This window comes from Citrus sinensis, chromosome 7 (assembly GCF_022201045.2).
Source record: "Citrus sinensis cultivar Valencia sweet orange chromosome 7, DVS_A1.0, whole genome shotgun sequence".
In the NCBI taxonomy this organism is placed as follows: Eukaryota; Viridiplantae; Streptophyta; class Magnoliopsida; order Sapindales; family Rutaceae; genus Citrus; species Citrus sinensis.
In genome coordinates, this window is record NC_068562.1 from 5,884,223 (window position 1) to 5,908,597 (window position 24,375).

At 34.1% G+C, this 24,375-nt stretch overlaps 4 protein-coding genes across 4 annotated transcripts; 3 read left to right on the forward strand and 1 right to left on the reverse strand.

Moving 5' to 3' along the window:
- Positions 1-811: 811 nt before the first annotated feature.
- On the reverse strand, positions 812-3,631 carry LOC102620305 (phospho-2-dehydro-3-deoxyheptonate aldolase 2, chloroplastic). The gene is made up of 5 exons (XM_006466188.4): positions 2,981-3,631; positions 2,593-2,870; positions 1,949-2,225; positions 1,444-1,689; positions 812-1,311 (listed from the first exon to the last, which is right to left on the reverse strand). The coding sequence occupies exons 1-5, from the start codon at positions 3,509-3,511 to the stop codon at positions 1,048-1,050; spliced, it is 1,596 nt and encodes a 531-aa protein (XP_006466251.2). The 5' UTR covers positions 3,512-3,631; the 3' UTR covers positions 812-1,047.
- Positions 3,632-7,262: 3,631 nt separating this feature from the next.
- LOC102620591 (uncharacterized) lies at positions 7,263-10,853 on the forward strand. The gene is made up of 3 exons (XM_006466189.4): positions 7,263-8,139; positions 9,505-9,615; positions 10,296-10,853. Exons 1-3 carry the CDS (start codon positions 7,477-7,479, stop codon positions 10,488-10,490), a joined length of 969 nt encoding a protein of 322 aa, XP_006466252.2. The 5' UTR covers positions 7,263-7,476; the 3' UTR covers positions 10,491-10,853.
- Positions 10,854-11,205: 352 nt separating this feature from the next.
- Positions 11,206-15,174, forward strand: LOC102619742 (uncharacterized). Its single transcript, XM_006466186.4, has 14 exons — positions 11,206-11,516; positions 11,616-11,681; positions 11,761-11,809; positions 11,899-12,008; positions 12,121-12,222; positions 12,632-12,706; positions 12,801-12,904; positions 13,005-13,086; positions 13,398-13,490; positions 14,041-14,105; positions 14,261-14,273; positions 14,365-14,445; positions 14,749-14,857; positions 14,942-15,174. Exons 1-14 carry the CDS (start codon positions 11,385-11,387, stop codon positions 15,037-15,039), a joined length of 1,179 nt encoding a protein of 392 aa, XP_006466249.2. The 5' UTR covers positions 11,206-11,384; the 3' UTR covers positions 15,040-15,174.
- A 7,314-nt stretch (positions 15,175-22,488) lies between these two features.
- Positions 22,489-23,709, forward strand: LOC107178183 (EPIDERMAL PATTERNING FACTOR-like protein 1). The gene is made up of 2 exons (XM_015533053.3): positions 22,489-22,999; positions 23,091-23,709. Exons 1-2 carry the CDS (start codon positions 22,898-22,900, stop codon positions 23,343-23,345), a joined length of 357 nt encoding a protein of 118 aa, XP_015388539.2. The 5' UTR covers positions 22,489-22,897; the 3' UTR covers positions 23,346-23,709.
- The last annotated feature ends 666 nt before the right edge of the window (positions 23,710-24,375 follow it).

A 24,375-nucleotide genomic window follows, 5' to 3' on the forward strand; every position in this document is an offset into this window, starting at 1 on the left:
TTTGTTTTTTGTTTTTTTAAAAGCAACGACACATGTCAAGAAGTTCCATTTACTTAAATTATTAGATCTAAGATGTTATAAAATTTCAAACGTGCATTATATATATATATATAGTAATTTTCTAGTCCGAATTTTTAAAATATAAAAAAATTTCATAGTTTTTCACACTTTAAAATAAGGGGGCTGAGCCCCCTTTTTCTGACTGAAGACAAATTCCCATATGTTGCCTCATAATTGAAAGATACGAACACGCCGCTGCTTCCCACATGGTGGATATAATGCCAAGCCATTCGATATCGACAAGATTTATATATATATATATATATATATATATATTGATGGGATTTTCAACGCATGAAAATTGAAATTTAGTTTGATGACCAGATGGAATCACCTTGATCACAATTTTCAACTTATCTAATTAGTATTTCTACCTACCATTTTCAATTTTATGCAGGGAAAACACTCGGTGTTACTCATTTTCCATTCAACGTTTTGCCGCATACCTAAACTAATCCTAATAATATTCATAATACTTCCAAGTGGCAGAGAAGAAACCTATGCTCTAAGGAACTGAGATTCTCTTCCACGATGGCGTTAGCACCATCAGAGAGGACTCTAGCACTCTAAAGGAAATCAGGCTAAACTACTGAACCTTGAACGAGCGGTGGCTTTTGCTTTATTTCTTTCCTCTAAAATTTTGAACAATCACTCGGCAAACTTAAATTCATACTAAATACAAACAATAAATAAATTATAACTTTTTAAGGTTTAGTTAGCAGCTTCTGGTAAGGAAGGGGCTCAGTGCACAGGCAAAACATGGTATTGAATTATAATTTGCGGCACCAAGTTACAACGCTTGGACAAACAATACAACAAGGTATCGGTACTCTCTAGATCATTCATGTTGTTCCGCTAATACAATGATACGTGGAGGCTCAACGCTAGGTTTTGTGAATGACCCTTAATAATTTATTCCCTACCAAATACGGATAGATGGACAAACGCACTAAGAGAAGACAGTTTGATACACATAACAAAGCCACCTTAAAGGCCCAAGGAATGCAGACGTTGTGTTCCCAATCTTTTTTTCCTTAGGCGTTCTGCAATGATGAAAGCTAGCTCAAGAGATTGAGAAGCGTTAAGCCTTGGGTCACAATGTGTGTGGTAGCGTGAGCTGAGATCATCGAAAGTCACTGTTCGAGATCCTCCAATGCACTCTGTCACATTCTGGCCAGTCATCTCTAGATGGATGCCGCCAGGGTGGCTTCCTTCTTGCTCATGCACATCAAAGAAAGCTCGCACCTCAGCCTACAAACAAAGTGGATATCGTAATTAAATTTTTCTCTTCTTTTTGTTTAATAGAAAATAGCAAAAGCTCTGTGACTATTTGAAAATTCATCAATGTTCAAGCCACCATGTGGGCAATGAAAGAAACCATACCAAAATTGCATCAAATGGACGAGTTTTGAGTCCACAGGGTGCCTTGATGGTGTTTCCATGCATCGGATCACAAACCCAGGTCACGATTTGCCCTTCCCTACGTACTGCCCTGATCAGATGAGGCAGCTTGACTCTCATGTTTTCAGCACCCATTCTGCAAATTATTGTTATCCTTCCAGCCTTGTTATGTGGGTTCAAGATTTCAACAAGTTTGACTAGCTCATTTGGATCCATTTTGTCGCTAACCTGAAACACAAACTTTTGTTTCAGTCACTTTAAACTTTTGTCACAGATAGGCTAAAAGTACCATCCAGCAATATGCACATCAAGGATACGCGTATCATGATTCTACATATGTATATATACAAACACTGGACTACAATCAATGTCCAAAACTTCTAAACACACTATAGTTGTCAATGTATGAATTGTTATTGTTCCTGGAATGTGCGTACACATTTAAGTAAACCTAGTAAATAACAAAGAGATCCCAAATTGCAAATACCTTGATGCCAAGAGGGTTGGCAATTCCTCTTAGGAACTCTACATGGGCACCATCCAGCTGCCGAGTACGCTCCCCAACCCAAAGCATGTGAGCAGAGCAGTCATAGTACTGGCCAGAAGTTGAATCTCGTCTTGTCAGTGCTTGCTCATAAGGCAAAAGCAAGCATTCATGAGAGGTCCAAAATTCTGTTGATGTCATGGCAGGATGATCAAGTGTTAGACCCGCAGCAGCCATGAATCCTAAGGCCTCGTCAACACGGTGAGCCAGTTCCTGGTACCTATGGAGCAACCCAACAACAAAAATGTTAAACATTTCCATAATACCCAGAATTCATCTGAAACTCTACAAATTCACTTTCTGAGTGAAATTATGATTACAATTGACTCAAAAACTTTCAATCGACAAATAAAGCAAGATATTTTTGTCACATTGACTAGATTTCTTTGACCATTGACCCTGCAACGTTACTCACACATTTTTTCTTTTTTTGAGAAGACAATGTTACTTACCCACACTTAAACACATTTCCTAAAGACCAAATGCACCTACTGCTCTGTCTTCCCTTTTTAAGCTCTAAAAATTGTAAATTACAAACAGCATTAAATTAAATGGTCCGAATTAAGGCAAGTTTAAATTTGCAATACCTATCTCCCTGCTCACTGTGCTCGGCGAAATCAAGATTCCACTGAGTAACCCTCTGCATTGCGGCGTAACCTCCCGTTGCAAAGGATCTCAGAAGGTTTAGAGTTGCAGCAGACTGGCAGTAAGCCCTAATCAACCTTTCAGGGTCTGGAACTCTTGATTTCTCATCAAAAGCATCACCATTGATGTTGTCTCCCTTGTAGCTCGGCAGCTTCACTCCATTCTTCACCTCAAAAGGATCTGATCTTGGCTTTGCAAATTGACCCGCCATTCTTCCCACCTGAACCCAGCAAACCCACACTAATCCCCATTATACCTCATATATTTAAATTAAAAGCCAAAAATCATGAAATTATAAAACTCTAAATGCGTCCCTAATAATTATCTTACCTTAATGATAGGCATTTGGCCGCCAAACATAAGCACAACACCCATCTGCAACAACACTCTGAAAGTGTCCCTAATATTATTAGCATTGAACTCCTTGAAACTCTCAGCACAGTCACCACCCTGAAGCAAGAAAGCGTTTCCCATGGCAGCCTCTGCGAGCCTCTCCTCAAGGCTCCTTGCTTCACCAGCAAAAACCAGGGGAGGAAAATCTTCCAGAGTCTTCAAAACAGTCTCCAGCTGAGCTTTATCCGGGTACTCAGGAAGCTGCAGGGCTTTCTTGGTCTTCCATCCCTCCAGCGCCCATTTCCCGGACGCCTTTGCCGGTGACGACGATGATTCCTTAACAGCAGCAGAGTTCTTGGCGGGTTGAGCTGCATGGACGGCCGTGATGGGTTGCACTAGAGATCTTGGTTTGGTGGTGTTGGCGGGGTGAAGAGAGAAATTTGGTTGGTGAGGCTTGGACGCAAGAGTGTGAGTATTGGCATAGAGAGACTTGGAAGAAAGAGTTGATGATGCATTTGAGAGAGCCATCGGGGTCCTTTTTTTTTTTTAATTCTCTCTGTTCTCTCTGGAATCGGAAGAGTGAATGATTGATTGTACTGGAGTGTTTGTGTTTGTAGAGTTGACAGAACGAGAGTTTTGGTGGGGGATTTTATAGGATTTTGAAATGCACCGAGAGTTTGTGTTCGGTGGAGAGGTAAAGTTCGTTGAAGGGTATTTTGGTAAGAGTGGTCTTTTGGAAAAGAGACAAGTCACATGGGGTGGGGGCTATTTTGGGAGTTATAATAGGCACATGGGAATAGCCAGCCGCGCTTATTTTGGCAAATGAGTGGCGATTGTGATATCAGCTCAGGCGCCCGTCGTTTGGTCCACCTTTACGTCGTTACACTTCTGATTATTCATTCACCTACCTGTCTACCTCTAGCGCCACTTATATAGAATTCTTCAATTCATTGCCAACCAACCCCACATCTTTTTGTCTTCTAAATCTCCGTCACAATTGTTTTATTTTATTTTTTTATGTTTGTCATTTAGTAATTATTAGTTTAGTGCTTCGTAAAATTTCAACTTAGCAATAATTTTTAAGTATTTCAAAAAATAAAAGCAATTTTTTCGGGGCTTGTTAATAAATGTGAATTTGTTCCTAATCTGATTATTATTATTTTTTTTAATTGACTCCAGCTAGAGTTATAGTAGGTTGGAAAAATGTGGAGAAGCCCGAAAAATAAAAATTTGTTTTAAAATAAATATAATGAGTTAAGAATTCTGCTCCAGTCTCTTTGGTCATAATTGTTTGTTCAATTATTTATTTTGTCGAATCTTGATTCTCACTCGTTGATATCTACTAAAAGAACACCAAATTATTGTTATAGATTAGAATTCTCTCATGATCTGATCTTCTTCTTAACAAAAATACACATGAGTGATTGGTAGTTAATAAATAAAGAAAATAAAAAAATTAAATTATACTCATACATTATCATTTAAATACACATGACACAAGATCATTAAAAACTAAGAGCTCATATCAGGAGATAATCTTTATTCGTTTGGTTATAAAAAATGTTTCAAAATTTAATAAAGGTTGCTTTAATTCTATTTTTTACCGTTTAGGTAATTACTACTATTGAAAAAACATTTTTTTTTTGGTTGAATAGGTCATAATCATAATGACTTATTTCAACATTTCGCACAAAAGTAATACTCATAGAATGGTAATTTAGCAATGCAATCTGTGTTTGAGTAGAGATGTATTTTTTGGAATATTCTGCGGAGATGCTAATACAAACAAGACTAGAAGAGGATCATATAAAAAAAAGCGTGTCCGCGCACACACAAAGACCATAATCTATATATTATTAGAAGTGCGTGCGCACACACATTTGGATTGGTTCAACCCACTTAGCCACTTATAGGACTTAATAAAAGGGTTTCAACATCGGTGTGCTTGCGACAACGAAATTGATTATAAATTAAGTAGTCGAATGGCGCCTGGATTCGATAAATCTCCATATTATGGCACAGAATCCACATGGGGAGTTGCCGGAATAGTTTATTCCGCCTCCCATGTGATTTTTCCCTCACTTATGGACTTAAATAAAAACACACATCGGTTTTGATAAAATTGTATATTAACTTTTCAGGCTTTCGTTTGGCCTTTCAGAAAATAATAATTAGCTCTTGGTCCCATTCCATCCATCTGAAAGGACAACAGGCCCGCCTATTCATGTCCAGACATACGACGTGCATCCAATGTTAAAGGTTAAATTCATAATCAAAGGTTAAAAAAAAAAAAAAAATTAGGTTAAGAATTAATGGTTGCTCAATCCTTATATGCTTAAGTTAAGATTCGTTGAGATATTATTTCTACTACTCGCCTCCTATACAAGTCGGTTTTTTTTATTCAATTTTTGTCACGTGACAAGATAATAAGATATTATCCTAAACGGGCTCAACCATCTAAAAATAAATAAAAGCTGGATTTTTTTTCTTTAATGATTAATGATAAAGTTTAAATTAGCGTCATATTTTATTTACCTAAAAAGAGGACGAGGAGGGATCCACTAGTAGATTGAGTATCATTTTTCATTCATATATGCCCAATGATTCACCATGGATCGATAGAGTAATGTTTAAGCAACTTGCCACTTGAGTTTGAAATCTAAGAGAAATATGGGTTATAAAAAATCAGTTTGGCTTTGCCTACTTCATATCTTTCAAAATATAGATAAATCTAATGCTGCCTTTATGCAAAATAACTGATATTAATGATTTTTCAAACAATATATTTAGTATCAATAAGACATCAATTTATTCTAGGGTTAATTTCTTCTTATTCAATATAGTTAGCATCAACAACATGTCAATTAATTATTAGGATTAATTTCCTCACACCCCCATATGTTTTGAATACATCCAACCCACTCTCAATCTATTGAAAACATCAACATATCTCTATCTATTGTAAAAAAAAATTATGGTAAATAGTATTACACTGATGAATTTCTTCATCAAAATTTTTGTCTTCTCAATAGTCAGTGGATGTTAAATTTTTAAATATACTAATGGTGAGTTGAAGATAGTCAAAGCATCTACAGGTAAATAAAAATTGATTCTTAAATTTCTAACAGGATAGTCCTGTTTTAGCCTTACAACAAAGCAATTTAATGATATATTTGCTTTAGAGTAAGATAAAAATGAAAATAGTGGATGATGATATCAATATATGGAAAATATAAAAAAATAAAAGTAGTTAGTAAATATAAATTTAGATAATATTTTTCACAAAAATAACATGTAAAAGTGGAGTGGATATTCTGACTTAATTTTTTTTACTGGTCTGAGTTCGAGTTGCAACCTATTTAGTTTTAAGAATTCAACTTAATCAAGTCCAAAAGTTGGTTTGGTATGGTTGGGTTCGATCTGGATCGATTCAAAATAAATTTAAGTGTTAGGATTATAATTTCAGGTCAAAATTTCATTGTATTAAATTTTTTTATTAGATTTAATTTTTTTTAAATGTAATCCGGTCGAATTTGATGTTTGGTTCGATTTTGACTCGGACTGAATCTAAATCCGATCGATTTCTAATTATCAACCCAATTGATTTTTAAGATCAAACCAAATCGTACCGAAAACCGTTATTTTTACTCATGCCGACCCCCAGGTAAAAGCATCTTCATTTTCAAACGGCCTCGTGACTTTATTTATTAACACGTAATATAATAGCTCAAAAATTTTAGTTCGGTCATATTTCTCAAACATTTGTTTTACATTTATAACTTCCAGTTCAACCATTGTGGCCTAAAATTCTTTTTGCCCATGGAATCTATTAAGTTAATCGTCTATGTTATTACGTGACAAGCAATCTTTCAATTAACTATTTGTTCCCTCTTTTTAACCAATTTTTGTTCCAATATTTTCTTTTCTTATAAATTGTAAATACTAATTCATTTCACGATAGGTGAATTATTTAAAATCAAAAAGTTATGATAATATTAAGTATCTCAATAATCATAACATATATCTAATTACATGTTTTATTGAATAATAAATTTAAAACGAACAAAAGTTATTATTATATCATCTAAAAAATGAAATTGACATAACTTAAGATGCATATTGAGATTCCAACGTTGAGGGATATTACAATTTTATGGAGAGAAAAAAAAAAATAGTTTGAACGAAATTACACGTAGGATTTTGAGAAGGTTTTATTTTACGGCGCGCGCGAAGTCCACCCCTTTATCTTTCTTAGGCGCACAATAACTCAAAACAGCATTGTCAAACTAAAGTGCGCGAATTGATCCTGCGCGGTGCGCGCCAAGCCATTGAATCCATCGCCAAAACCTGTCCCTCTGTTTTATGTCCATCCCCAAACAAAAACCCTAAACCAGTGGTCGTCTAAACGATGCTCAACTTCCATTCAAATCAATAAAAAAAAAAAAAAAAAAAACACCCAAAATTAGAATCAAAATAAAAAATCTGATTAGACAATGTCACGATCGTCTCAACACGTCTTCACAAACTCACCACCCTCATGCTCATCTCGCTTCACATTCTACCACAGCGCCACCAATCTTATCAAAAACCCTAACAATCTCGCTCTTCCTCCTCCAGTCACCTCCCGCTGCCTCCTCATCCACATTTCCCATAATGATTATACTCCTTTTAAATTCATCCCCAACTCTAAATTTTATCACTCTTTGAAACCAAACAATTGCTCCAACACCAGCGTCGTCACAACACAGACGAATGATAATTTCAATCTTGATTCGCTTCTCTCAATATCTGAAGTAGTCTGTCTCTTCTCTTCTTCGGTGATTGCTATTGGTTTTGCTGTGTATTATGGAATTTTTGGGTTGAAAAATTCGCTATTTGGTTTGATAGGGAGCAGGGTGTTGGCCTGTGGTGTGGTTAGCTTGGTTTGTGGGGTTTGGGTTGGCGCCGTCATAAGGAGGCGGCAATGGAGGCGTGTTTGTGGGGAGACGGTGCGGGTGGAGGGAAGGGAGAGAGTCAATTTGGTGGGGAGAATTGAGAAATTGGAGGAAGATATGAAAAGTTCTGCTACCATTTTAAGGGTCTTATCTAGGCAGCTTGAAAAGCTGGGAGTTAGGTTTCGGGTTACCCGTAAGGCTCTCAAAGATCCCATTACTGAGGTAATGGAATTTCTCAAACTTGTGATTTCTGCTATGTAATTCTTGATAATCATTACACATATGAAAAAGTTGTTTATTGAAGAATGAAAGTCGTCTGACTACTTTGAAGAGTGCAAACTTATATGAATGGGATATAAACATTTTCACTTCAGAGAAGTATCAAGAAAGAAACTTTAATGTTGAGAAACATTTATTCCTCTTATCAGTGATAAAGTGGCTGTAGAAGAAGTATATGCATCATCTTTTTTTTTCCCCAATTTCAGTTGCTTTTAATCTTTTTATTTTGGCGGTTTGAGTTACTAAACTTTGAAATAGAACAAATATTTTATTGTTTCTAGATTATGTTTTCCCTACTCAATTGAGTGTGATATGGCTTGAGTCTTAGACCTGTGAGTTTGCGAGGCTAGATGCTTCTATTTTTGTGCCATTGAGTTTTTTTTCCCCCAATTATCTTCTTATCTGTAGAATCTTGTAGCTGTCCACATTCCACCTCAGCAGACTGCAGAGTCCATTTAAGATCATCTCGTAGGAAAGTCATACCAATTTAGCAAGCTTCTTGGTCCAATGCCATAGGTGGTAAGTTGTAATTATGACTCAAGTTTAGATGGGATGAGAGATTGGAATGGTGTGATACATGAAGGAGTATTAGTAAGTTGGAATGATCGTGTACCTTTATTAGGAATGTAGATCTTGAGGGAAGTGAGAATGGGACATGCAGTTGAAGTAATGAAGGAGATTAAGGATGTATTTCTCCTGAGACTAGCTCTGATCGGCTGAATTGGTGATATTTCAGGGTTCCTTTTAAGAAGATTATGCTTCCAGAATTGCTGTCAATTGTGAATGGGATAAGACATTCTCTCTGGGCTGGGAGAGGTTTGACCACCAAAAAATGAATTTCTTATGCATAGTTATTTGGAAGCTAATGCACTCAGGTTGTTAGGAAACTGAAATTTTAGGCGGAACTTTTTTTTTTTCTTTTTTCCCCCTTTCTGGGAGCATTTAAGTGGTCTATTTTGTTGAATTGCTGCTAGAATTTTGGCTCTAATGATGTGCTTCTTTAGTTTTATGTTTTCTGGTTCAAAGATTTTGCATCCTAGTGCAGACTTTTAGACTGCATATAGTCTGGAGATCTTGGATATCAATAAGATGACATTGAAGCTTTTTACCTTTTAGTAGGAGCATGATCTCTGTAAAGCTCAGATCTGTAGATAAAACTTAAATGTTACTAAGTAAAATATTTGGCTTTGGTGTAAGGTTTATGAAATACGATAGAACAGTAGTGCACATCTCTCAGCCACTCATGATAACTCATTTGTTTTGGAATACAGCATTCATTTGCTTATCTTTTTCTGTTTATGTCCGAAGGCTGCAGCCTTGGCCCAAAAGAATTCTGAGGCCACAAGAGCATTAGCAATGCAAGGAGATGTTCTTGAGAAGGAGTTGGGTGAAATTCAGAAGGTTTTGTTGGCAATGCAAGTAAGTCCCATTACATGGTTTTATCACTTAAGTGTATTAACTGTTTCAATTTGGAATCAATATCGTCATATATAAACTAATTATTCAAGTGAACGATTATTAGTATTTCCCAAAAGAAAAAAGAGTGAACCATTATTAGAGATTCAGGGTAATTGAAATATTTAGGTCAATGATATTAATGTTTATCTTATGTTCTGGCTCCTGTTTAGTATTGTATTTTTAATGTACTGAGCCATATCTCCTTGATTTGATGGGAAACTACCGAATGGAAATTCCAATAAAATACATCTAACTTGGATTGGGTATGGTTATTTTGCCTGGTCCTATTAGGAGTCTGCAGCCTCCATTAACATTTTGTTTGTAGCTCTGGAATTTATGAGAAGATTTTGGGGGGTTTTAGAAAAGCCTGCCCGGAATCTTTTCCAGGTCTGTCTAAAATTCCTTGCTAGGAATGGCTGTGCATTTTCAGTTAAAATTGGATCCAGAGTTATTTGACACACACCAAGGTACCAATAATAGACGTGTGACTACAGTCAAAATGTTGCCCGTCACAATGTGATAACTCTTCAACGTCTAGCTCCCTGCCTTTGTGCTGAAACTTCATGCTTTCAAATTTAATTCCACAGTGCAAATTTGTGGTTGATTTGACTTTGATTTCTTGGTCCGAGTGTGTTTTGTAGGAGCAGCAGCAAAAACAACTTGAGCTGATTCTTGCTATTGGGAAGACTGGGAAATTGTTTGAAAACAGGCAAGAACCTAGTCAAGAACAAGATAAACTTAAAACTTCTGATTTTATTGATGGGGCAAAACAAATGGAAACCCAAGAAACTGAAGCTTTCGGTTCTAGTAGGGGAAACAAGAATGACAGAGCCTAGGGAGTTTGGGATAATATGTCATGTTGAATGCATGTCAATTGCTTGATATTTTCTTTCTTAAGCAAGCACGTGCCTTTGGTTTCTTCTGTAGCTATATCAGGGGGCATCAAGTGTCTCAGCATGGGAAAACTCCCTCCAGATTCTTGAATCTGCCTGTATACAAGACAAAGGCAAAACAAGAAAGGAGAATAAAATTTTAGATATGCCTGTTTCTAGCTGAGGCATAGCATTGTAGCAATGAGACATGATTGGTTTTGTGCTCCGGCTCGTGCTTGTAATTCCAAGTTGTATGTGGGTAATCTTATACAGTTTCTTCTCTTTTTCACTTTTTAAATGACACAGATCCTCAAACATTCGATACCATTGTAAGTCATCTAAATGCATTTTCCAACCTCGGTCTCTACCAGCAGCTCTCGTGTTTGTTTGTTCCTTCATAAGAAAAGCATTTTTTTATACATATTCAAAACATAAACAGTTCAGAAAATTATACTTGCCGCTATGATCAAGATATTCCTAACAATTATACTAAAATTATATGAATTTGAGAAATTAACATCGGCAATGATACGCTGCTTGTTACAAAGTTCGAATTTGAATGCTAATTGATGTGGATAGTTAACTATTAGTCTTATTTGAGTTATTTCTCAACCACTCCCGGCCCTGGCAGCTGCTAATACTTTGTAGGCCCATAGTAGTCCCACGTTCATGTTTGCTTTTTGCCGGGCTCTACACGGTTACCAAATCCTTCGGCAAGAGGGCAACGGACCCAACAACTAGCAAATGCCAAGTATCAAACACTCTGCATCGGGCTTCCTTCTAATTTCTAAAACAAACGCTGTGGTGCCGTGGAATCTACTCGAAGCATAACAGAGAACTTCTGCGAGAGACGGGAAAATGGAAGAACTGAGAAAGCTGGAACAAGTACAGGAAACACTGTCATTTATGCAATCGCGAGGCGTTGTTGTTTCATCTTCTAACAATAATGACGATTCTAATCGCTTTCTCGCCAATCTCATCCTCCTCTTGGTAGTCAATTTTTTACCTGCACTAGCACTTCCCTCTGCTTGCTTCTGCTGTTTTCCTTTTATACTGAAAGAGAATCTAACTGAGTTTCATGCGCTCAAGGTACAACCGTCCGGAAAACTCGACATGACCGAGAAGTGCAGCTTGATTTTAGAGTACGTGCCGAAAGTGAGTGAAATTTTTTTGTGATTTCATTCCTCTTGCTACAGGTCAATTGGTATGTTTACGTTGATTATTATTTTTGCAGCTTTCAGCTTCGTTTCTCGAGGAAGCATTGCCGCGTCTTACTCAGGAAGGTATGTGAATGATTTTTTTTTTCCCGCCTCCTCGCATTAGTTTCATGTAAAGCCTAAACAGTATTTATCAGACTTTCACTTTCTTGTAGGCACTCAAGTAAATTGTTTTAGAAGTGGCTTTGTGAATGAGAATGATTGTGGTGAAGTTTTGGTTGGACTTGATGGTATGCAGAGGGCAAATTCTACGCTTGAGGATTTTTTAAGCCCCCCCCCCCCCCCCCCCCCCACCAAACATGTTATTTTAGATTCATCAAATACCATCTGGCGAGCTGAAACTTGTTATTTTTTAATGAATTTGACTTAATCAACAGTGCAGATCTTATTTTATGTTTCATGGAATGGATGCAAACCATCCACAAGCAATTTTCAAATATCTGCCTGTGCTTTCATTCACAGAAAGCTATATTTACCAGGTAACACAACCTGCTCAAAAGTATGAACTATGATAATCTTTTCAATAATATGAAAAACATTTCAAAGTATTTTTTTGAATTTTTGTCGAGATGGTGCTGAGACTGTTGAATTATTATTGCTGCAAAACTGATGTTAGGACCTTGTAGAAGTGTATAAATTTCATTCATCTATCAGGCATTGGCATGTTTCTCTAGAAGGCATATGAGCCTCGCCTGATCTTTGTGTGCTCTTTTTCCTGCTATATTCTTGCCTAGAATAATTTTTTTTTTTTAATAATAAACTAAAAGGAATTTGCACAAGTTAGCATGAGTTTGCCGTGTAACTTCTTCGCTGATGCCTATTTTATATTGAGCTGCTAAGTCCTTTCTGTTTTATCATCTCTCAACAGTTGTGGTTTTCTTAGTGCAGCTGGATAGTCTGAATGAGAAGATTGTTAATATGCCAACCGATGGAGTTACTGTTTCCGAAAGAGGATTTCAGGAGGTAGTACCAAGACCATCGGGGGCCATGACTATTATAATCTTGTAAATATTTAATCAATTTTTACCTAATGAAGGTAGTACTATTTTCAATGCAGAAAGCATATGAGAAACAGGTTTCTAAGTTAATAGATATATTGAAAAGTGATCCGTTCAGACCTCTTGTGAGTTTGCTTGAACGGCATGGGCTCTTGACAGAGAGGTATAATTTCTCGCTGCCTGACTCTACTGTTTTTAAAATGAAACTGCTTCTCAAGTCCGGTATAAATACAGTTAATCTTGTCTTTGCTTCATGGATCAAGGATTGTTGAAGAATTTAGATGCGGAGAAGAGTATTGGGCTTTGGAGAGAAAGCTGTGTTGTGCACTGATGACAAAAAAGGAGGTACATATGACATTGGAGTCGTTTTGAGAAAAAGAATTGATCATTTTCATGCTAGCTTTTTTTCTTTACTCGTGTCACCATTTTCTCCTGTTTTTCGTATCTCTTGAATTGAAGGTATTTTCTATTTAGGATATCCCTATACTTATGGGAAGTTTTTGTGGATTCTTTAATTATTGCTTTTCTCTATTAAAAAAAATAATAAATAAATAAAATAAAATAAAAAAAGACGAAGTTACATTATATGCAAAACATATGCATGCTCGAGAATAGTTTTGTCCAGGTTTTCGTTTAAAGATACAATTTTTTCTCAGATCTCTGTCAAAGATGTGATGGGGGCAATTCATCTAAAGTCATTTGATTATCGGGTGCTGAATCTAATTTTGTATCAGTTGAGAGGAGAAGAGGTAATTTTCTTTTGCAACTTTTGTACGATTTTGTATGAGTTTTAACTGCGCTTTTCTAAACTCATATAACATGTTAACACACAAGTTTATCTATAGCTTTTTTGTTCATACTTTCAAAATTGTATTTGTTCCATGAAGCTTAAAACTACAAAACAAAAATATGACAGCTACTGTCTGTCAAGATATTATATGTTGTTTTCTCATGCAACTTGAAAGCTTTGGCCTCTTTTACTCTTGTCTGCTTACGTTACTTTTGAAAATTGTTATTTTTGAATCTTCATTTACAAGAAGTTTCTTGAAAGCATCTAATTCAAGTAACTTATTTATTGTTTGTAAGATTGTTTTTTCCTCAGCGTTTGAACTCATGAAAACAGCTCTAGCACTTCAGTAGTGCACTAAGCCTGTGACTGACACATTCTGACATGACAGTTATGAAGCTGCTATTGTGATTTTTAGTGTGACATATTATGTGTTCAATTATTTATTGAAATCTGCTGGAACCAGTGTATTCAATTGGATTAAATATTTTTTCATTGAAGCAACTGTGTAGGTGAACGACTTGCACATGGAATTTCTGTCAATATCAGAGTTTTTAGTAGAAATATCTGATGATCTGTAAGTATTTTTTCTGTGTATCTCTGTCCACACACTGCAATTCCATGTGGTTATGCTTTTCGTTGAATAATTAACATTTACTGCAATTATTTAACAATTACGTGGCAAGCATTATGTTATTTTCGCTCAGTCCAAGTTCCATGATGATGCTGTAGGTTTGACTATGAGGTTAGTTCATGTTGACAGAGTTACAACTACTAACAACTGTTACACATTTTATTTAGCCTTATTCTGATTCCTAATTATGGTCTTCTTCTAGGATGACGTTTTGGAGAATAATTTCAACATTTTGCGAATGTTTGTTAGAATATATGGACCAGCAACAGCACCGACCATGATTGTAAGCACACCCTTTTGTTCAACTTCTTTTTAGCCTTCCCCTTAGTGATAGAATAGAATCATAGATCTCTCACCACCTCAAATCCCTTCTATTTCAAGGGGATATGTTGTTGAGTCAGGCTATTTGTTAGTACAAGATTAAAATTCATAACTTTGTCGGTGACTTGAGAAGGGTTTGCGATTATGATTTTTCTATTATTATTTTGCCATTGAGTTTCTTCTAAGTTCTAATATTAAAAAGTAATACTTCTTCTTTTTTCTTCTTTTTTTAATAATTATTTTGTCTATAATTTTTTCTTTCTAGGCAAAATATATTACTGAGTCTGAAGAAAAGTATAACAGACTACTGAAATCTTTGGACCCCCAGCTGTCGTCTAACTACCAGAGAAGATGCGAAGAAGCAACTAAAGAGGGTAATTTGTTGAAATTGAATTATATGAAATCCGTCCCTCTTCTTCTCTGAGACCATTGTTTATATTTTGTATTATGATTGTCAGGTGGGAAGATAACCGGGCATCCTCTTGGAACATGGAGTATACCTCCCTTAATAGTTGATGAGGAATCATATAGATACAACTTGTTAAATATGAAATGAATGGCGGTACCAATGGATTGATATTTTGGAACTTTATTTAATTCCATTTCTAGTTTAATAGGCAAAGCTTAGTTTCATCTAATGGGAAAACCGGAAAAGTTTTAATATCAGTTTCGATGTGAGGATTGGAGAATATATCTTGATTCGAGCTTACTTAGAATTTATGTGCAAGATTGGCGTGTAATTTTTTAGGGGATGAAGCAGTTAAATTATCAAAAAAAAAAAAAAATGGTGGAATGTTCCCCCATGGGTTTTTTTTGGTAAAGGGATCCTAAACGGCCGCAAAATCTACTGTTTTCATTTAATTTAAACTGAATTTTCAAATTCAACTTGATAGTTTTCTTCGTTCTATGCCTTCCAGCAACTGAATTACAGATTTTTTTTCCTTTTTGATCGCTTACTAAGACCCAACTGGTACTAACAATCGGTTCTCTCTTTGGTGTTGATCTACATTTACCGATCTACTTATCGAAGTTGATCAGATCAGATAGCCAGCCCTCCGGCCGCGCATAAAATTCCCAATCAGTAGCTTGGATGGATGGCGGAGTCTCCAAAATGCAAATTGGGGTGGGTGTTGGCGCGAATGAACATAAAATTCTTGGGGGGTCAAAACTTCTGGAAATTGAAAGGTACCCGAGTGAAACGACTTGCTGATTGCTCCACTACTTCCTCTTGAATCTGAGTTTCAATCGGATCCCATTATCCGAGATTGCTTTGCTCGGAGCAGCAGTGCAACACTAGTTGACGCCGAAGAAATTGATCGGCTATCAATCAGCAGCTCCTAAGACCAACCCGCTCACGAGTGAGTTACCCACGAAGCAAGATCGTTTTATCGGGCAATGGTAGTAACTATAGTATCCCGTTAATTATGATCAAAGTTCAAACAAAAATATTTCTCAATTAGAATAATTTTAGGTATGAATTTCGAAGTATGAATCCAGCAGTAGCCGAATCCGGATCCCCGTCCAGTAGTCCAAATTAGTCACCGACGGAGCGGAACACTTAGAAGAAAATAAAAAAGGAGGATTGGCCGAGATTAAAGAAACTAGCAAACTAAAAAATTCACGAGAAACAACTGGTATTATTGTATGCACCAATCGCCATTTAGCTAATAAGCCCGTGGATTTTGAGGTTCCATTGGCCGAATAAATCAATCAATCAAACTCCCGGAGGATTATAGACTCGAATCCATCAGTATGAATTACGAAACGTTTTCTTTTTCAAGTGAAATCCCCTACCATACGAAAGGAGTCCGTTGGACAACACGGCATTCTCGTTCAATTATAGGCCTTTTTTTTCGGTTGCCCATGAAGCTAATACATGTTTGAACCGTGAAATTTAGATGTATGCTGTAATTTCTTTGATCCGTTTCTCTAAAGAAGAGCAAAATATTCTCTTCAGAACCGTTCAAACACAAATTTGATATATTTTGAACTCAAATATTCGTACTGCATTTGAATAATCTCTATATTTAGCATTTACTATTTGTACGACTAAATTAATATTTAAATAAGGGTCCGCCTAACTTACATTCAACGTAAGTTACGCTCAGCCCGTCCAATTTCATATAGCCCCCCTATACTCTATACTATTTATATTTTATTTATAAATGTTATAAATTTTTTGAAATGTAAAATTTCGTTTAACCCCCTTATACTCAATTTTATTTTATTAAAACCATATAATATGAATTCGCCCCCATAATTTTAAATTCTCAAAATAACCTCCATTTAATTAAAAATATAATTATTGTTAAATGAATTATAATTATAATTATAATTTTATTATAATCATAAATATTTTTTTAATAGATTATTGTTATTAAAATAAAATTCTGTTTAGCCCCATCTACTCAATTTTATTTTATTAAAACCATAGAGTATAAATTCGACCCCATAATTTTAAATTCTCAAAATAACCTCCATTTAATTAAAAATATAATTATTTTTAAATGAATTATAATTATAATTATAATTTTATTATAATCATAAATATTTTTTAATAGATTATTGTTATTATTAATAACAAGAATAAAAAGCATTATAAATTGTTAATAATAATAATAATAATAATAATAATAATTAATGATTATCTAACTAATAGTAAATATATTGCTAATGCTACCTTCGACTTTAAATACTCATTATCGGGTTTCAAGAGACCAATGAATGATAATTTCTGTCAGAATTTTAAGCTTGACCCAATAAAAATAATTTTGTATTTAAAAAATAGAAGCAAGAAAAATGTGTTTACATCCTCGAATGTGTAACAACTTAGCAAAAAGCACTTAAAAATGACCGTTTAATAATGAGATGCCTACAAAATCATTATTTATGAAGGTAACAAAAAAATCCTAAAAGTACTTGAAATTAAAATGTATAGAAATATAAAAGAGTCTCCTATATAAATATAGACTCAGTGTTTATTCCATTTTATTATAATCATAAATATGTTGATTATCATTAATTATTATTATTATTACTAACAATTTAATAAAAATATTATTAATTATTATTAATAGATTAATTAATTATAATATTTTTTATTATCGTTATTAATAATAACAATAATCTATTAAAAAATATTTATGATTATAATAAAATTATAATTATAATTATAATTATAATTCATTTAACAATAATTATATTTTTAATTAAATGGAGGTTATTTTGAGAATTTAAAATTATGGGGGCGAATTCATACTCTATGGTTTTAATAAAATAAAATTGAGTATAAGAGGGTTAAACGAAATTTTATATTTCAAAAAATTTATAATATTTATAAATAAAATATAAATAGTATAGAGTATAGGGGGCTGTATGAAATTGGACGGGCTGAGCGTAACTTACGTTGAACGTAAGTTAGGCGGACAAAGAAGCAAGCACTTGCTGTTCAAGATAAAAATGATGTGTTGCCTAATTGTCTACCTTTATATATACATATATAAAAGGTTTTGTTACATTATATGTAACATTCACCACACATAAGAATTGCATCCAACTATTTAAAATAATTTCACAATCAAATAACTTCTTTTCACTTTTCTTGTCTCCGTGCACGAATTATATGCGGTCGCTTGGATTTAATACAATCCTAGGCTTGTCAACAAGGTTTACAACAGCACTGGTACAAAACATTATTTATTCTTAGAAACATGGTAAAGAAATAAATTCTGTTAATATCGGAAGGGCTCAGGAATCAGGACTTAATATAATGGCGACCACTCAAATCCTGAGTCTCTCTCTTTCTTTCATGCACTAATCAAACCAATAGTTCATAATTGACTGCCAAAATCAACATTCCTATTCCTATAATCACAAAATTTATACATTTCATACAAAAAATCGCAATAAATGAGAGAAAAATAAAAGTACTCCAAATATTTTATTCTGATTATTTACCGTATCACAAACACAAAACTGGAGTCATCGGCTGATGCATGCATGGGAAGCCACGCGCCAATGACAACGCACATGTGATACATACAAAGAATGAAAATATTGATATTTCACACTTACACGCCATTTCTTGGTTCTTTAAACAAAGCTTAGAATATGATTACGATTACTAGCTAGCTGGTTAACTTACTGTTGCTTCACGAGTCGAGCAAAATTATTAAAAACAAGATCATGATGCAAAAGTGTACCCTTTACTGATCAACTCAGTGGAAGCTGCAGCAGTGCAGCTTGCGTTTCTTGTATCGTATTCATAGCTTTAGCTGTTTGTACGAACACTGGTTGCCCAGCTGTTCTGTTCTGACGGGCCTTCACTCTTCCTAAGCTAAAACTGGTAATGTTTGTTTTAATCTGGCACTAAATGCTTTTTTTACATTGATAATGGCTATTAGATTGGTAATCATGATGGTGACTGTGTCAACGACTCTAACATTGCTACGGAATTTTTGTTATTTACTAAATATTTTAATATGAATTTTATTACAGCGCCTGTTCGGTCTCTGTCGAGAGGTCCATTATTGAAAATTTGTTACTTAGGAATCAGCTAGGATCTGACTTGCAGTATAGATATCTGGATTCCAACAATTTTATGATCATAAGTAGCACTATTCTACTGTATGTATTTATTTAATTTTAGTAGTATTATATTTATTTAGTATTAATAATTATTAATAATAAATAGTGTATTATAATAAAATATTAATTATGTACTATATTATTAATAATAATATTTCTGTCGCTTATCTATAATTTTTAATTTACATAATTAAAATTAATAAAAAAATTGATTTACATAATTAAGAATATTAATAATTATTATCATTAATTCATATAATTAAAGTTAATAATAAAATAAAAAGTTTATTTTACATATATATATTTTGTTCACTTTGAAATTAAAAACTATAATTCTTTAAATAAAGGTAAAATTATAATTTGAAATAAATTAAAAAAATTACTCCACGTCAAGATAAAGTAAACACATAAATAAGATTTTAATTCCTATTTTACACTTATATCATAGTGTAAATAAACAACATACTCTCACTCTACACGCCTAATCATAAGATCCCTACTTCTCATGATTCTCCACTCTAATATGAGAAGTAGTGTTTATTACCAAATAAATGGATATGTTATTACAAATAATCATTATGTTTCCACTACCTTAGTTTTGTCAAAATTTTGGTGGCGTTTGTTTTTTTGTCTGAAATCTGAATAGACCTGAATAAGTCTGAATTCTGAATAGGTCTGAATATCTGAATCTGAATAATATGTTTGTTTTTTCGTATGAATCTCGGAAAATAAGTATTAAGTTGGTTGTTTTTTTCAACTTAAAAAGCTGAAAATATGTACTTTTACATTTGTATCCTTATTAAATTTGAATGTCAAATAAATAATATATTAAATACCGTAATATTTTAACATTTATAAGTAAAACTATATTCAAGTGAATACATAATTATTTTGGAATTTTAATATATAAAATACCATAAATTTTAAATTTTATCGTATATAATATAAGAAAAAAAATAGGGATATTTTTATGTGGGGTGAATATCTATGGGTGAGTTTTGAGATAGACATGAAAAATAAATTATAAAACAGAGATATTTTTGACATTAGCAAGTAATTGACTTAATTCAGATTTCTCCATTAAATAAAAAGTCAAAAAAATTAGCTTATTTTATTAAGTCAAAATTATCTAAAAAGTCTCATTAAGTTATAAAAACAAACACCTTTAATTAACTTAATTAATTAAGTTAAGTCACTTTAAGTCATTAAGTTAAAAAACAAACGCCACCTTTGTCTAGTCACCAAAGAATTCTAAAAATGTTCCTGCACTAATTTTTTGTTTTTCTATTAACAAGCCAATTCATTAAGGAAAACAAAGCCTTTAATTGGGTTATAAATATTAAATGTTAGATTTTGTAAAAAAATATTAATCATGTAATAAATGACACATCATATGTCCTATTATTTGAGATAAAATTTATAATAAAAATTTAGAATGTCTATCATCACTCAAAATTTAAAGTTTAACATTTAAGATTATAATATGTGAACTTAATGAAGCACTTTGGGTCTCAAATTTAAGATACAAGCCAATCAAAAGCTTTGTTTCCAACCACTCAACCAAAGCCGAGTGGTCAAGACCCTATCTTTACAATTGTAAATGCATTAGTTTGAGCCCCTGTAATATATTGTGAGAGTTTAATTTCTAATATCACGTTTGTTGCAAAGAATACCCCATCTATTTTTTTGTCATATTCAAGGGCCGGGAAGTAAGTGCATCATTGGCCCTTCAAAACTATGATTACATGTCAATAGTGAACACTTGTAATTCGTAGACGTAGTAAAACATCATTAAATAAAAAAATAAATAAACAAAGTAGATCTTTTGTCATATTTTTTTTAAAAAATAAAACAATTTAAAATGTCTAATAAAAAAATTTTCCCCCTTTTTATTGGGCAGGTGCAGGCAGCAGAATCAATATCTTCTCAAAAAATAAATAAATAAAGGTGGAGAAATCAATATAGCTGCTGCTTCTTGCACTTCTGCAAAAGCAATTGGCTCTAAATTAGAATAGTAGGTAACGTAATAACTGATTAAAAAACTCACAAGTCATAAGGGATAGGGAATTAGATTGTTCTTTCTCTTCTTCTTTTTTTCTTTTTTTCGCGTGTGTTTGATGAACAAAGAAGGCTGCCTAAAAAAGCGAAAAACTGCTTCTGCAGAAGCAGATATAAATACTTGTTTACTGTTCGTAAGTTTTTATATTTTATTTTTCTATAACAAAGGCGTTTTACTTACGATCAGTAACTGATCAGTGTCTCTGTTCTCAAACAGCTGCTGCTCTGCTGCCAGCTTGACTAACAATAAATCACAGCGACAAATCGGGAAACATAGAATTGGTAAACAAAACAATCCTTGGTCCCCACGATCTTAGAAAAGCTTCTCATCCAAGAAATTTTTCCTTTCATGCCTTTATCTTCTTTGGAAAAAATGAAATTCAAAAATTTCAAGCATTAGGTAAAGTATCAGCTTTTATCAGAGCTTTTAAACTCTCTGAATGGAGTCTCTGGGGGCTCTTATTATCATTATGACATTGTACTAAAATTCAAATTTAATTTGAACCGTGACATTTTATCACCGTTTTATATAATTTGACCCACCATACGTTTTATTCTCCATGTCAAGGCGAGTTGATCAATTATTATTTCATTGCCGGCTTCACGCATGCCGATGAGTTGCTAAACCAGTTTCTGCCAAATTTTTGCATGGCCATCCTGGCTAATTAATCACACTGGCATGTCAAGTCTAATTATTGTTAAGGTCACATCTTGTTTGAAGAATTATGGACAAATTGGCACTTGTATTCATATTTAAATAATTCCACAAAATGTGCCAACAAAGAGCATTTATGTCTTACAACGATGCATAGCTGTTTGGTACACCGCCCCTTAAATCAAAATTTTGTTAATTATTCATTTCACATAAATTTTCATTGTTGGCATTGTTAAATAATTTATATTTACAATAACTAAATAATATATCATAAATTGAAGAATAAGAATCAAAATTTAGGGGTTGGTGACAAGAAAAGAACTTCAAAACCTTGAATTTTTACAACAGTAGTGAGCGTGAAAGAATTTTTTCGACCACATATTTTTATTTCTTCTGTCTGATAAACTTATAAATATGTATGGCAATATCAAATTGGAATAAACCAAAAAAAAAAAAAAAAAAAACTCCGAATAATGTGTGTGTTTGAAGTCAACTCAGTCAAAGTCCAGACTCCGAAATCCGAGCACTGAACACTGAAAGCAAAAAAGTGAGTCGAATGGTTAATAAATGCTTTGAATTGCAAAACCACAGGGTTTGCTTTAATTTTTAACCCGAACCGCGACAACAATGGTTTCGCTTTCGACGCAGCGACTAATTAATAAGCAGAAGCAGAACCCTTGCTCTTTAATCAAATCAAGAAAAAAAGGAAATGAAAATGAAAAAGCCAGATGGGTCCTTTCTCTCGATGTGGATTCTACCAACAATTTGTTGTTCATCTTATGAATTGTTCCTTTCACTCTCTTATATTGAGGCCCTTTCAGCTTTCACCCACCCCACCTCCTCATTATTTATTGTCCATCCCTCCCCTCCCTCTCTTCTTCTTCTTTTGTTTTATTCAATTCAATCCACCCCACCGAAATAAAAATAAAAATAGCTAGTCAAATTAATAAATTCTCTCTCTTTATTAAATCGTTTGTTTTTTGCTTTGGCTGCTGCTTCTGCTGGTATATGAAACTTCGTTCACAGTACCATCAATTGGTCCTGCCTTGCTTCATTTCTTGCTTTCTGTTTTCTTTGGTCATTTGCATAAGATGCTTTCATAAATTAGTGTAATATGAGTTCACTTTGCTCTCTTCTCCTTCTCCTTCTCCTTTTTCTTTGCTCTCCTGTCTCCAGCATTTACCTCCCTCCACGCTCTCCTCGTCCTGGACCTCGTGTAAGCCTCGATCGACACATTCAAAAATATTTATATTTTTGTCACTTTCTGGCATGATAGGATTATGCATATTTACACTTTGTGGGTGTAGGGTTTGTTATTTGAAGACAAAACAAGGCTGGGTTCAATACCACCAAGCTGCCACAACAAATGCAACCAGTGCCACCCATGCATGGCGGTTCAGGTGCCAACGTTGCCTGGTCCAAAAGCAGCTCGCGCTCGCGCTCGTGCTCGTGCTCATCCCATGGCGTTTTACAATGACCCATCTTCGTTAACCAAGAAGTACTCTAATTACAAGCCGCTTGGATGGAAATGCCGCTGTAATGGCCACTTCTATAACCCTTAGAATTCAAGAAGCTTCAGATCATCATCAGATTGGTAATACTACTACCATTGGGTTTGTTTGTAAGCTCTGATAGTTTTATTTATTAATTTTCTGTAAATTTAATTAACCAGCATTAGAACTAGTTAACGGGTTTTAATTATTTTTAGTGAATGTTTGATAGTATAGTGTTAGTGCTCCTCGGATTCTTTGGGGATGGGGATGGGGTCACGGGACATCTTAATGCTGTCAGCATTAACTGTATACGTTCAAGTTTCATACGCTATTGTACAGATATCTGTAACAGATCTTTTTCAATTTCTTCATCGCATTCTTGTCGCTACTCAACAGGAATTTTCTGCTATGAATATTCTCCTTTTGATTCTGATTTTGTATTTGTTTTTTTTTCCTCCTCTCTTTTAATTGTTTGGCCCGGCTTCGGCCCTTATCTTCTTGGGATTTGCACGGACAAGGTCCATGCCATGCTTTGCTTAATGATACGAACAAGTATCAGAATCAATCTCTGTGACGTATTAGGTTTTCCCTAAAAAAAAAAGATATCCGGGACATGTTAATTGCTCAATGGCATCATGATGACTAAAATTAGAGGCGTGAAATAAAACAACTTGAACCAGATTGACTCGTGTCCGTAGACGTTCACTCGTTATTAGTACATTTCGTAATCCACCTCTCTATTTTTGCATTCTTTCCTTTTTGTGAGGAGGAAGCTCTAATACTTTTCTGACTACTGACTAGAACGCAATATCTCGGCACTTAACGATTTTGTTTTAGTGATCAAGGTGCAACTATTTCTTAATGTGGGCAACTTGGTTTTGTGAAGTGTAAAATCGTAATTGAAAGTTTCAACCTTCTGTTTATTTTGTACTAACTGTGGACCACCGTTGGTTCGGTAAAAGAATTAGGCAACAAATTAGGACATATTTTGTAAAAATAAAACTCTTATCAAAGAGAAGCAAATGAAGGCCTTTCAATAATGTTTGCTTGAAAATTAAATAAATCAGCTTTTGTGCAATCAATTAATTAAAGCTTTGTT

Coding starts and splice junctions, on each gene's coding strand:
- LOC102620305 (XM_006466188.4), bottom strand. CDS start 3,511: ATGGCTCTCTCAAATGCATCATCAACTCTTTCTTCCAAGTCTCTCTAT. Junction 2,871..2,980: donor GCCAAATGCCTATCATTAAG/GTAAGATAATTA, acceptor TGCTGGGTTCAG/GTGGGAAGAATGGCGGGTCA. Junction 1,690..1,948: donor CCAACCCTCTTGGCATCAAG/GTATTTGCAATT, acceptor TTTGTGTTTCAG/GTTAGCGACAAAATGGATCC.
- LOC102620591 (XM_006466189.4), top strand. CDS start 7,477: ATGTCACGATCGTCTCAACACGTCTTCACAAACTCACCACCCTCATGC. Junction 8,140..9,504: donor TCAAAGATCCCATTACTGAG/GTAATGGAATTT, acceptor TTATGTCCGAAG/GCTGCAGCCTTGGCCCAAAA. Junction 9,616..10,295: donor AGGTTTTGTTGGCAATGCAA/GTAAGTCCCATT, acceptor TGTGTTTTGTAG/GAGCAGCAGCAAAAACAACT.
- LOC102619742 (XM_006466186.4), top strand. CDS start 11,385: ATGGAAGAACTGAGAAAGCTGGAACAAGTACAGGAAACACTGTCATTT. Junction 11,810..11,898: donor GCCGCGTCTTACTCAGGAAG/GTATGTGAATGA, acceptor ACTTTCTTGTAG/GCACTCAAGTAAATTGTTTT. Junction 13,087..13,397: donor CACTGATGACAAAAAAGGAG/GTACATATGACA, acceptor ATTTTTTCTCAG/ATCTCTGTCAAAGATGTGAT.
- LOC107178183 (XM_015533053.3), top strand. CDS start 22,898: ATGAGTTCACTTTGCTCTCTTCTCCTTCTCCTTCTCCTTTTTCTTTGC. Junction 23,000..23,090: donor CTCCTCGTCCTGGACCTCGT/GTAAGCCTCGAT, acceptor TTGTGGGTGTAG/GGTTTGTTATTTGAAGACAA.